Here is a 14,079-nt window from a genome sequence, read left to right as displayed (position 1 = left end):
CTGATTCTTGGAAATTCTTAATTTATTCACCCTTGGGCAAGGTAAGAAACCTTAATTTTTATTTTTCCCCATTTGCCTTGCTTCTCTGAACAGAGACACCATGTAATCTGAAGGATTCTTAAAAAATTCAGTTTAGTTCATCCCTACTGTCAAGGAAAGGGCTAATGATAAAAAGCCAAACTGCAATCAAGACTAGTTTGTGAAACATAAAATGATCCTGGCTCATTTTAACAATTATGGATAAAAGGCTATTTTAAGCAAGGCTCCCAAACTTCTATTTTAAAAAACACTAATAAAGACAAGCCACAGTTGCTTCACTCTTTGTAGTTTAGGAGTATGAAAAAGGAACAGCGACACTAGAGAGTTCTCAGACACACAGTATAGAATTGGATGCTCATTTCAGTACGGACCAAAGAAAAACCCTCTTGAAAAAAAAGAAAAAAAAAAAAAAAGAAAACACCCAGAAGATAAACATTTCCTTCCAATATTATAACCAAAGACACCTTTGCCTGAATATTTTTGCTTTAAAAAATAGATTCTGTTCAAGAAGTCTATTGACTTATTCTATAAGACAATTGAATATCCATATAAACATTGCATTTCTTACCGGTACCCTGCTAAGAGGAGGCTTCGAGGGAGAGGTCCCTGGTTTCACTACTGCTGTTGCAACGCTGCTTGGTGCTGAAATATAGCTTACTGGGGTGATCACTTGCCCAGGCGTGGCGACTGGTGTCAGCACTGGCAAGCCAGCTGGTCCAAGAGGCAAACTGCTCGGAGGTATACAAGTGCTAACGGATGTCAGGGGTTTAGTTGGTGCAAGAACAGTGGTTGGGATCCCAGGAATAACAGTAGTTTCCATGATCAGTGACGTCTCCAGAGATACTGATGGATGTGCTGCTCCCACGTTACCATGTTCACTGAAGAGAGACCGTAGCTTTTCTTCCAGGGTCTTTATATCATCAATGCCAGGTGCTTTGGACTGAGCATCAGCGTCAGCCTCCAGACAGTGAATATGAGGTTGATTGGGTAATGGAGCTGGTTGGGGCTGGCTGTGTATCAATGTTTGCTGTACTGCAGGCAAATTAGTAACTGGCTGTGGTAAGACACCAGGTAAGGGAACCTGGGGCAACACAGGTGTTGCACCTGGAATCTGGGATAGGACAGGTGTTGATGTAACTGCTGATGGGATGAGTAAGGGATGTATCACTGGCTGAGTGACCGAACCACACAAACTTGTTGCTACAGAGGATGATAAAGGTGCAGAGATTGGTAGCGATAAGCCAGCTGCACTGGAGGGCTGTGATTTATCTGCGGACTGCCCACTCTCAGGTAGTGATTGTGGAGCACTTACAACTGTTGTTTCTGCCAGACTGGAGACAGAGCCACTACTGGTAAGCTGAGGAAGCTGCAAAGACACATTCTGAGCCTGAGACAGGGCAACAGATGTCTGCGGTGCTGCCAAACTACTTACAATTTGAGGAGTAGATTGAGATGTCACAGCTGGTGCAACAACACCAAGACCAGTGACACCAGGAACCTGGGTAGCAGATAGTGCCAAAGAAGCTGGTGTGCTGATGCTAGGGGTAATGTCTCCAGTTACTGGCTGAGCAGGCTGGGATGTGATAGTTAAGGAGAAAGAAGCAGGGGCGCTCACACTGGAAGCCACACCACCAGACAGCTGCTGCCCGGATTGTGAGGCCGGAGGTGGAGAAACAGAACTTGGCACACTTGCACTTAGTGCAACTCCAACAGCTGCATTTTCTGAAGGCAAAGTAACAGAACTTGGAAGAGAAACACCTGTGCTAGAAGGAACAGATATTGAAGGAGCAGCTACAGATGCAGGAGGTGCACCACTGCCTGCCATGGTAGAAAGCACAGGTGGAAATGGTGGTATTGTTTGATTAAACACTGGAGGAGCTGTACTAGGTCCTTCTGTCATTTGACCATGCCCAATCTCAGAGAAAGCTTGTTGTAAGCTCAGCGATGATGCAGAGTGGGAGAGATTCATTCCAGGACCATGTAGTGGAGATGCAGCAACTGAAAGAACACGAAAAATATCAGTCCATCTTGGAAAGTTCATTACAGTACTACCTCCTATCGATAAACTTAGACAAAGTTAACTTCCTAGCATCATTTAAAAAAAAAAAAAAAAAAAAAAAAGATAAATCCAGGCACACATTGAAAATGTGGAATTAAGGTTTCAAGACTTTTGCAGGCAGGACATCAACATTTTCTCCTGCAAGAATTCTACACAGTATCAGCCAGATTATCATCACTTCTTATCAGCACAGTCATTTCTCTACTTCCAGATACTTAAGGGGTGCTAAGGAGCTTGCCAGTTTGGTAAACTAACTCCAGTTTTGAATAGCATTTCTTAGCCTTCAGAATTTAAGAGTTTAGATAACTTACCAACATCTGAAGTTTCTTTTCCCCCGGGAACAGGAGAGGTGAAAAAGCCCTGTTCTTTTAACCGACTTTCAGGGACAGGGCTGACAATAAACCGTCTTCCCGCAGAATGGACAACCTGGGTAAAGGAGCTAGGAGGAACCCCTAAACAGAAAGAAGTTGGATATTTAGTGATACGTAGCTGCAGCAAAATACATAACCTGCAATATGGAATGTGAACTCCATCATATAAAATAAAAACCTGGCAGCACCCATCCGCTGAAATCGAAAAAGGTAACTGTTGAAAAAAACAAAATCACAAAAGACTTACCTATTCTTTGTGGCATGGAAGATGTAGGATCTGGCTGTTTGAACTCTAATTTCTGTAAAGTAAGATAAAATTTAAAGTTCTATTCTGAAACAGAAACCCACACGATAGTATTAAAACGCTAGCTTACTGAAATGTGGGCATTTAAGTTAAGCAGTGCCATGGACTCAAGCACCATTATCAAAGCAGTGAAATTCTGCCTAGGCAACTGTCAGCTATAGCGTTTTATAGATTGTCAGTTCAGCGACCATCAGTGTAACAAACAGATCTAAGCATCTTCTTCTTAAACACTCCAGCCCATTTCCTTAAATGAATTTCCCACAGATAAGTAAACGGAGGATGGATGTTTTGGAGTAGTTTTTGATAGAAATAAGGCAGAGATTCTGGAAATGTCACCCCTTGTGATTCCCAGCAACCAGCTTGAAAACCTTTGTTTTCTAACTGATGCATCCAATCCTAGTTGCTCACTGAGTAGAGGGCCTGGAGTCCAGTCTCCTGGGATTTAGTGAATAACAAAGGATTAGGGATTTTAGCATCCTGCCTCACAACTTCAAACCCAGGAAGCCCCAGCATTTATGACTATCTGTCTAGTACTCTATTATGAGATTCAGCAGCTTTAAAAGTGTCACAACATGACAAAAAGCAATGGCGCTTTTTGTTATTTAGTTCTCTAAATGAATTTTTTGTTTTCAACCTGATCTGAAGCTCTGCCTGTTAATTTTGTTTTTAAGCTTTGCTATTCTCATGAAAGATTTCAGTTTCTTGCTAGCACTACGCAAAACCATAACACCCAAAACTGAAAAAATGATTAGCTAAGGCCATTCATCTTCTACATACCTGTGACCCTGGAACGAAGCCATCGTCTTTTGTCTGCATACTCTCCAAACCCTGATCACCTTCTGGCTCCACACTTACATCCTCACTCAGCATTTCATCTGCTTTCTCAATGATCTCTCGTACCTGTTCCACGAATGAGTCTCTCTCAGTTGCTAAAATAAACTCATTCTGCACCTGTGAAGAGAACAGAGCAGCAAGATTTTTAATTGATATGAAATATTTCAAAACTCTATATTGAATACTGAGTAACCATAATATAACTTATGTTTGTGTTTGCCCTCCTTCCACTGTTCTTATGCATAAGATAAAGTTCATGACATCCTGGAGAAAAAACATTTGCTTCTGAAATTATCTCCAGCACTGAAATATTTGTCCTACTCTGCTCTTTGCAGTGGAACAACATTCTGTGTCATTTTCATCAGATTGATATTTCAGACTTTCCCAGTGAAACTCAAAATTTGCAACTTCATTTACTACCATAAAAAAGAAAGATGTAAATATAAAAAAATCAAGAATTTTATATTGCAAGATAAATTCTGTGCTACTCTATTTCTACATCATACTGAATTTCTACCCTATGGAGGCTATACATCACTAGTTTCCAGAAGTCTGGCTGCTGCAGTACATAAACACAAGAATTATGTTCCCCAGCTGGTAAGAGAAAGTGTGTTCAGCCTATTTAGTTTCAATATGCTGTATTACTTTGTAAAAATACATCCTGCTGTTTACATTGGAATAAATAAGCTTAAACAAATACACTCAGTATTTATACAACAGTTCTTAGTTTGTCAGCCTAGCCCAGGAGAAAATTACGTCTCCTGATGGGCATAAAGTTCTAGATTAAGTTGTCTAGGTTTGGTTGCATACTTTAAATGATTTGCTTGCACTGTGAAAGCACAGGTCACTTATTTTGTTTGCACTCCTCATCAACTGTCTGTTCTTTTATCAAATACAGTGTTTTATTCCTCCATAGGATCATTTTACATATGAGGAAATGTAAGATGTATACTTTCTGTGACACTTCATTTATTTGACATGTCAATACACGTACATAGCCAAGAACCAAATTCTTCCTCTTCTGTGGTAAAGTCTTCCTGTGTTACTAATTTGATTATTTCTGAAAAAATATGAATCCAGCCATTATTCTGCTGTCTCTCCAAGTTAAAAGATAAATACCACCACACAGGTGCCCAAGTTGGGGAAAAGATAGTGCTTTGTGTCAGGATGAACTTCCAACCCACTTTCCACTCCACTTCAGCAATACCAAAGTGATCTCATTTTTGCTCAGATTGTACCAGCTCAGGAATATAATTTTAAATTAAAAAAAAAAGTGGTGGGAGGTTCTATTCCACACTTCATGGTACTTGCATTTAAACATATCTGTATATGACAAGTTCACTTCTGTTTCCTGACCATTATCTGTTGAATGGAGAGGTTGCTTTGTTTGTTTTCCTTTGAGATGCACTGACCAATTTAGTCAAAAGCAGCAGTCATTCCTGATCTTCAGAAATCAGAAAGAAGTTCCCTCAAGAGGAAATCTTGCTGTTTCAGTTAAGAACAGCAGCAAAATCTCAATGCTTAAGCAGAATTGTAAAGACTTAACAATGTTTTGGTCTTCAAAAAAAAAAAAAAAAAGCAAACTATTTAAGTTGGTGCTTTCAGAAAGCTGTCTGCAGTTTTTCCAAAATATTGACTGTGAAAAAACAAAAGTAGATACAATTGATAAAAAAGACATTTTAGGATAAAAAAATTGACTCAGGTGTTCCCTGTGAACTGAGCATGTAATATTAAGTGTCAATTTTGTATAATACTCTGTGCAGACAGTCTCTAACTGTGCTTACGTACCTATTGAGTGAGTGCAGAAAAAAAGGAGGCAGGCCATGCTACACAAAAGAAAGCAAGTGAGAAAATAAGACTACTTATATTACTACCGTGACTAAGGCCAGATTCAATTTTCCACCTCTGAAATCCATCTTACCATAATTGATGCTATTTCCTCAGGGTTGTCACCATCCAAATCAAATTTGAAAGTAACCATTTTCCGATTGTGTGTCTCTAGCTGGCATTCCACTACCCGGTCACCTTTATTTGAAACCTAAAGCAAAAAAAAAAATAGTTCAAATTAAAAGCATAAAAATGTAATGTTTGTACTTCAAAGTCCACAGAGAAAGACCAACAGTACTGCTCTACGATAAACACATTCTCTTTTTCTAAACTAATAAACAGTACAGCAACATTTTCTGAGGATTTGCCAATTACTCATATGACCAAGCTTACCTTGCCCTCACCTTTCTCTAGGGCTCCAAATGCTCCCTTGTTCCTTTCTAACTTATATGTCACTAGCTTAGCTTTACTAATAAGATTAAAGCAAACATTCAGAAATAGTATGTGTAAACACTGGAGGCCACGCAAGCTAATTCTGCCATCTGAAATATCCTGAAAAACTCTTAACTATGACTTTTGGAACACTAACACGAGAAGCAGAAGAAATACAGTGGACAGACTGCATGCTCAAAGTGGCAACAGTATTAAACAGTCACTTCAAATTAAAACAAAACAAAACCACTCACATTTAGAATTCTCAGTTTCGGCCTAGCAGTCTTCTCATGGCGAGAGCGACTGCGGACAGACCTCCGCATATGACGCTTGGTAGTCCTCCCTTCATGCCTCCCACTAGAAGCTGGAACATTCTCATTGCCATCACTCATTCCTGAAGCAACATCAGAATGTGCACTAAAAATGAAAACAAAACTTTCTATTAGTACTCATGCATTCTATATCTGCAACAATATGGTTTTGCCCTACCGATACCATTCTCTTCAGGATAGGAGTGGACGCCTGTTCATCACAAAGTACGGGAGAAGAATAAACACCGAACATTCTGAGTTGGAAGAGATCCATCAGGATCATTGAATCCTGGCTCCACAGAGCACCACCCAAAATCCAAACCCTATGTCTGAGAGCAGTGTCCAAAAGCTTCTTGAACTCCAGCACTTGGGGCCGTGCCCTCTGCCCTGGGCAGCCCATTCCATGCCCACTGCCCTCTAGTATACCTAACACCCAACCTACCCCTCCCCTGACAAAGCTCCATGCCATTCCCTTGGGTCCTATTGCTGTCACCAGAGGGCAGAGCTAAGTACTGCCCCTCTATTCCCTGTGAGAAGCTGCAGCCACCATGAGCCTCTTCTCCAGGCTGAGAAAACCAACCTGCTGTTCCTCACGTGTCCTTCCCTCCAGACCCATCTCCATTTCCACAGCAGTCCTTTGAACACTCTCTAACAGTTTTATGTCTATTGCATGAAATTAAAATTCGGATTGGTAGATTGGTGAGAAGAAAACCATGCTTACCTATCCATAGAGGAAGCCAAAGGGGTAGACTGAGCAGGCTGCGTTGATGGCAGAGACTCTGAAGGAGCAGTCTGTGAGGCTCCTTGAGTACCCTATGGATAGAAACCTACATCAAGAACTCTAGATAACTCCATTCCTTTCGAAATCACCCATTAGTCTTCAATCATTTCACTCAAATCAGTTATAAAGCTAAAAGCACTACTTTTTTAGAACTTTGAACAGCTAGCTAGCATCTAGAGAGCTTTAATTTACAAGGCTCAAAAGCAAACTGCAGTGAAGCAAATAATCATCCTGAGGAGGGGTGGGGCAGAAAATCAGCCATCCTTCTACAGATGCACGTTGCTACAGTTTGCCATGCAGCCACAGTCTTACTAACAGAATGTGCAAAAGGCAAGCCAATGCAGAACACAAAGACAATTCAAATTCTCCCTAGCAACATCAGTGCTGCAGGGAATGGGCAAAATGAGAGAATCTCAAAGGCTATCGGTAGCAGTTTTTCATTGATATGGCAAAATATTCTACAGTACTAGCAAGAAGTGAAGTGTTAACAGGTTTTTTGCCTGTAAGAGGTACACTCACTTCCCAATAGAACAGCCAGTGGCAACAAGGTCCCCACATTGGCATGACATTCTGCTGTAAGAAAAAGGTTATTTGAAACATTAATTTCCATCTGAAGACAAGCATGGAAGGGATTAGTTCCCCACACACATTCACTGTTGTATAATCTGAAGACTCTAAATGCATTGTTATGTTCAACATAGTTACCTCCACAACTGCCTGCTGCGAGGAGGCTGATGAGGCCTGTTGTGCTAAACTCACTGTAGGCTGGGGCACTTGAACCTGTCCTCCTACGCTGCCCATAGGAACTAAAACGTTCTGCTCCACATACGGCTGCACAACAGGAGCAATATAGCCTGGCTGAGTCATTACATCTGTGGGTAGGGGAGGGGACAGTATGGCAGAAGGAATGCTAACAGAAGCCACGGCAGAGGAAGGTGCAACATTTGAGTCCCCTGGGTACTGAGGTGGCAGCCGAGATGGGAAGCCCTGTAACAGAAACAAGGGAGTCAAGTTAGTGAATGCCAGAGCTGATAAGAAAACAAAACAAAACAAAAAAATACATATATCTGTTTCAGGGGAAACTTCTAACTGCTTTCCTTTCCCTTCTGTACTTATTCAAGTGCTTCTGAAGACCATCTTCACACAGAATAGCTGTTGATTAAGAAACCAAAGCTCAGCTTGCAAGTCACTATGCTTCAACAAGCAAATTCCCGTTCAAAATTTCAAGCCTTAGGCAAAACAATTTTCACCTCCCAACTCTCCCAAGTTACCTATTGGACTTAATATTTTAAGACCTGTGGCTTGAAATGAGTTTGAAGGATTTTTATGCTGAACTGCTCAGAACATATTATACATCTGTTGCTGATTCTCAAGACGAGTAAATACCTTGCATGTCTACTGTCCTCTCATGATGAACCGACCCGGGAACCAAGAAGCATGAATTCCTACATAGTTTCTATTCTGCAGCACTCTACATTGTCTCAGTGACTCTACTTTAGAAGAACAACTATATGCCAAGTCACTATTTTTGTCACTACTCATATTGCTGTGACAATGATTGCACAAAGTAGCCAAAGCAGTCCTTGCCGATCAGTCTAGCATTTCATAACTTGCATCATATACTTACTTCTCGTTCAAGATCCTTGTTGCCCAACTTATTTCCAGAAAATCCAAGTCCACACCTCCCCACGTCCCTTCCCCAAATTGGAATAAAATACTGACATTGCTGAATATGCTGCCACAGATTATCTTTCCCAAACACAACCCATATGAGTTTTTAAATCACAATGTTTTGGGACTTTTTTTTTTTTTTAATTTAATTCAAGTTGGCAGATCTCTTAGATACATAGCTATTGTCCTTTACACAGCAGCTGACAAAAGTCCTGCACTACACTTGTCATTTTAGACAAACTCCACTGCCAAATGAGAGGAAAAAAAAAAAAATCACAAGGTGACTAGAAGACACTTTTTCTCCTCCCTCCTTAAAAAGGACTTTTACCACAAAACAGAATTCATCTCCATGGCCTTGTGGCTCTCTTATGAGAAGTGAGTTGGCCCAGGCACACAGTTCTGAGCTGGTACCTTAGAGGAAGAGGTGAAAGTCGGAGGGGAAGAGCTCTGCTGGCTTGCAACAATACCTGGTAAAGAGCATCTCCAGCAGGAAGTGAAGCATCAGCAGCTTGTCCAATGCTGACTGGCAATCCCATGGACTGGACAGCTGGCTGCAGGAGCTGCGGGAGAACCTGGCTGGGCAACTGAGCCACAGGCTGCATCAGCGTGGGAAGCTGGCTAGGGACAACAGTTGATCCTACAGGGACAGCGGATGTCGCAGCAGATGTTGCCAGCGTGAGCAATGGCTGATTCATGCCGCCTGCCATTGAAATTGGCAGTGACTGGAAACCTGGCTGAGCCACTGACACATGAGGAGCTGCGACGGGCAACTGAGAGACTGAGAACTGGGGGACAATGGAAGTTGGCAAGGGTTGTCCCACGGGCAGAAAGTGAGAACCAATAGGGACTGATGGGGCAACTGAAGGTTGAGGGAGAGAAGGTGCTGCAACAGGTAATTGAGGTTCGCCTTGGATGATCGACACTGGTTGGGAAACAGGAAGCTGGGGAGGTAAAGAAAATAGAGATAGATTTTTCGGTTTTTAAGCAGGGTTGCAGAAAGCAGAATTTTTATGCATTAGTCAAAGAAAGAATTATTCAAGTTATAGCACTCTGTTAAAGTGGGTGGGGAGCACAGTTGGCAGAGTGGCTGGGAAGTTGGCTGGAGTTCCAAAAGGTCCTCACTTCGCAACACTTCCCTTGAAGGACTTCACAGGCTCTTGAAATAGACCCCCACAGAGGGTGAAAGAGCAACATCGGAATACCCTAAAGCACTGACTTGTACACAAACAGAATCCAATTCCCCTCAATTCTGTCCCCAGAGCCAAGCCTGCCTTCTTACAGGAAAGAAGTGCAAACGTTTCCACAAATCTGTCAGCTTTGGGTATGGGGACTAAGGAATGGAGAATGAAAAGCCACTGTGCCAGCATTCAGAGAATGGCAGGGGATATGTCAATTAAAGCCAGCAAATGATGCAACTGGAGAGACAGTTAAGATGAACAAGCAACAAAACAATTTCAAAAACAAAAACAAGGCTCACATGTTCAAGATAGAGATATGAGCCAAAATGAAGTAATACTCAGTAACAGAAGCTTCTTGATCAGGCAGTAAAGGAGAAGAGCTGAGTAAGAGAGATGACAAGAGTGGAAAAGGCAGTCCTTATGGTTCACTACCTAAATATGTGAACATGTGTTTTACACACAATGGTGCAGAAGATGTACATTCTATGGGAAGCAGAGAAATGACAAGTTCCTGAAAACGCATTCATAGTAATCCATTCATCAATATGCTTCACGATACTTTGACTGTTTAAAGACCTTAGAGGATGGAAGTGCTATCCTTCCCTCAAACAAATTACTCATGACTGCCATGTGTGAAAGAAAGTGTTTCCAATACATATTTTCCAGCAAAATTGACAGTTGCAGTATCCTGAGAATACTACTATCTGGATGAATGTTTTGGAACCATTAGAAAAGATGACAAAAGTGAAAGTAGCAGCATATTGAATTTGCCAGGTGTGAGGTATGCTGTACTGATAAGAAAAATATGGCTTACCTGTGTCCCTGCTGCTGCCTGAGGCATTGGCATAACCTGTGAAGTCTGAGTTTGAGAGACAGTTTGTGTGGGAGTGGCACCACTAGAAACTGATGGCTGCTGCAGCTGGTATTGTCCGGGTTGTTGAGAAGAAGCTGGCTGCTGGGCATTCTACAGTAGGGAAAAGATGCAGAAGCTATTTGTAACACCCCACAGAGGAAGTTTTAAAAGCCTATCTATTTAAGTTTTGACTTTTATTCCCTCCTAAGTGATATTAGTGGATCTTCTGAACATACTGAGTGAATTAATCTTTAGTAATTACTTCTTAGTATTAGTAACACAGCTCCACTATCAGCACCAAGTATTGCAACAGGATTTTAGCTTCAACAGTGAGAACAAGAATACAGATTCCACATAGGGACTTCAGGCAATTAAGAGAAGAGGACGCTGCAGAAGATACTATTTCAAGTTGGAAGAGCTCATCAGAACGGGGTCTGCCTGTCTACACAATCGACAATCTAACTCTCAGATCCTGACATGTCTTTCCTTGAATGGCACCTCTCATGCAAAGTCAGGTTGGGCTAGGAAGACAGTCACATGAGAAGCAGCATGAACATGATCCTAAAAATAAATTTCAATAAGGTAATCTTGTAGCATGTTAGACTATGAGAGAACCAGAGGATTCCTCTTTTATCCAAAACTATGGATTGAAGAGTGGACAGGGAAAGCTCTTTAAGAAGTCATCAAATTTCTCTGCTGAAAATATTTTACGCCCAAGTTTAAAAAATGATCGTACCTGCTGAGTGTGTTGGGCAGGCTGAGACGGTACCGATGTACTACTTGAGGCTGACTGGCCTTGTACTTGTGTCTATAGGAAAAAAAAGACCAAGGGTCAGCTTTAAAAGAAAAATAAAAAACCACGCGGCTCTGCAGCAGGCAGTTAAAATAATTTCTGCCTGGAGTGATCTGTTTCTAATCGTTTCTAGCCGTTCTTTTTAGACTAGCAGTTTATTTGGCCAAATTCCACTACAAAAACCAGAACAAAGTAGTGCAAGCTGGAAAAGCACCAAAATCCATTTTAAGTCCTTCAAAAAAGCAAAGTTTTTGCATTCCCAATGCCCCTCAAAATGACACAGACCAGCCTACCAGCTTCTTCCTCTACTGATGATGCGTTAAGAACAGGATGCCTTGGTATGTATGGTAACTGGAAATACAGGCATTAAAATTTACCTTTACAAGTGTTCTGAACAGTTAAGTGAAGAGGATAAAATAAGCTAGAAAAAAATAAAGCTGATTATAAAGATCAAAAATATACATACCAATAACAAAACACTCAATACATATAAACTGTTTCTTTAGAGAGGCTTATCAAAATCCTAATTAAAAATCATTTCCAGACCAGCTATCAGCCAAGGATAGATATAGAGGAATCTGGGGCCATGTTCTAGCTAAGACAGAAATCCGAATGAATAAGCAACAAAAAAAAAAAAAAAATGGATGAGTGGCATACAAATGAATGTGAAAGATGCAAAAGAAAATGGAATGGATTTTCACCACTGTTTTTGTGACCAACATTCTTTGGTTAGATCTTGGAGACAGTTGGACAAAGATCTCCACTAAGCTCCCTGAGCACGCACCACCTGTAAACTAATGGCCTTTATAAGAAACATCTGGAGCATAGGTATCATATCAGAAATATCTATTAAAATTTCTAAATGGTTTGCATATTCTGCTTGCAGAAGCTTATTAGGAAAAATTTTCTCTAAAATGTATTATTTTAAGGAAAGAACAGTGTCAATGAAAAGAACCGTTTTTTCTTTGTTGTTTTAGAAGCTTTGAGGCCCTTATTAGTTAGAATACAAATGTGTCCATTGAAATAATCTCTCTTCGTATTGACTGAGTTTGAGACTTCACATGCCGATCTTCCAATGAATTAGATAACAGCTTCTGGAACTTACATTCTGTAAAAATAATCTGAATCCCTTCTTATGATTTCCAGATGTCTTTTTCACCCATCACAAATCACCTGAAGTTTAGCAAAAGATGTTTATGGAGAAACAATCTCCAAGTAACTTTCAAATTTCCTGCACTGCAGTTTCACTCCGCAAGTTCTCCTAAACAACAGAAATCACTATTTATTGCATCAGTGATTAAGCTGTTTCAGCTTAAAAAAAAAACAAAACCAACAGCATCCTATATGGAAAGATTTAAGTATTTAATTCTTGATCTTACCACAATAAAGCAAAAAAGGCTCTCTTTCTTCTAGAGGAATAACAATGTTGCTTATAGCTTAATAGCTGGAGTATTCGAATTCTTAATTTCAAAAACAGAAAGAGTGAGGGAGTAAGAGATGTTTACTTAAAGTAAAGCCTCTCTTTTCACAAAAAAAAAAAAGGAAACCATCTTCTCATGAGTTTCAGAATACAAGCACAGATACAATATACATGTACACCTCACATTCATGGTGTACAAACTGAAGGATACTAGACTGAAAACTGCAATGGCATTTATCATACACCAACAGAACATATCTCCAGCTAAACTCCATGCCTCAGATTTTGCTTTTTAAAAAAGACACCACATTCTAGGATTATAAGGAAGCAAAGCCTATATTAAGAATCATTTGTGCCACTAGTTAACTACTCAGCTTGCTCGGTTTCTTTGATAGTGCAAGGGCACTTCCAAACCCATTTACATGTATATATACTGCCCTTAATTCCTCTCTTCCCACTTCCTTCCCTCAAACCTAGAAAAATCGCTTTCAGCTTTCAAGAGTCACGGAGTTAACCTGTTGTCCAATGAAACATTATTGATAGAAATCTTCAAATAACATTCTCATCAAACAGCTGAGGAACAGGAATAGAAGCACAAAGCAAGTGTTAGTAACACGACCAATACAAACTGCGTGGAAGATTCATTTCATTAAACCCATTGTTGAGAAGCCAATTTAGTACTTCAGCTATCTCTTTCCAAAACAGCATCTGATCCGAAAGAACACTGAACTTTTGTTACTCTTAACACAAAAGCCGTACCAATACATCACCCAAAGCTGAACATAGACTGAGGGGTTGCTGATGCCTCATCCTTTAACTGTAACCTGTTAAGTTAAAGAGATCCTAGTAGACCACTGACTTAATGAAAAGACACCCCCATGAATGCTAAGATACTTGCTCCATGTGGTTCTAAATAAGAGCAAGGCTCCTCTTTAAGTGCAAAGTATGATTTACAAAAAGCAGAGAAATTCTGGAAGGATTTTCTCCTGTAACCTGAGGATAGTGTGCAGGTGGTCCTGATGAAAGCGAGGTGGACAAGGCCTGCTGAGTTGAGGCTCCCTGTGGGAAGCAGATGAAGAGCTGCGACTCTTGCAATACCTTCTGAGGCAGCTGAACAATGGGCAATGAGAAGTCTGAACCAAAAGCAGATGGTCCCCCTGTAGGGGGAGGAGACTGGAAATCGCCAGTGTCAGAGGAAGTCAGCTG

General features: G+C 40.7%; 1 protein-coding gene across 8 annotated transcripts in view; it reads right to left on the bottom strand.

Annotated features, from left to right (window-relative positions):
- The window catches only part of WNK1 (WNK lysine deficient protein kinase 1), a 97,177-nt gene that overhangs the window by 20,845 nt on the left and 62,253 nt on the right, over positions 1–14,079 (bottom strand). For 5 of the 8 annotated variants that reach the window (XM_042889912.1, XM_042889914.1, XM_042889915.1 and 2 more), the window contains exons 9-20: positions 11,397–11,468; positions 10,622–10,771; positions 9,097–9,570; positions 7,664–7,945; positions 7,478–7,531; positions 6,899–6,990; positions 6,121–6,283; positions 5,529–5,645; positions 3,551–3,724; positions 2,717–2,768; positions 2,410–2,550; positions 608–2,037 (exon numbers count right to left, since the gene is read on the bottom strand). In XM_042889912.1, coding sequence (XP_042745846.1) covers positions 608–2,037; positions 2,410–2,550; positions 2,717–2,768; positions 3,551–3,724; positions 5,529–5,645; positions 6,121–6,283; positions 6,899–6,990; positions 7,478–7,531; positions 7,664–7,945; positions 9,097–9,570; positions 10,622–10,771; positions 11,397–11,468 — 3,201 coding nt within the window. The remainder of the gene's footprint in view (positions 1–607; positions 2,038–2,409; positions 2,551–2,716; positions 2,769–3,550; positions 3,725–5,528; positions 5,646–6,120; positions 6,284–6,898; positions 6,991–7,477; positions 7,532–7,663; positions 7,946–9,096; positions 9,571–10,621; positions 10,772–11,396; positions 11,469–14,079) is intronic. The other 3 variants (XM_042889913.1, XM_042889919.1, XM_042889920.1) reach the window with 3 other exon arrangements.

Source organism: Lagopus leucura, unplaced genomic scaffold, assembly GCF_019238085.1.
Source record: "Lagopus leucura isolate 7727_CA_CO unplaced genomic scaffold, USGS_WTPT01 Super-Scaffold_100159, whole genome shotgun sequence".
Classification (NCBI taxonomy): domain Eukaryota; kingdom Metazoa; phylum Chordata; class Aves; order Galliformes; family Phasianidae; genus Lagopus; species Lagopus leucura.
Note: the sequence above shows the minus strand (reverse complement) of the source record. Positions and strands in the feature narration are given on the sequence as shown.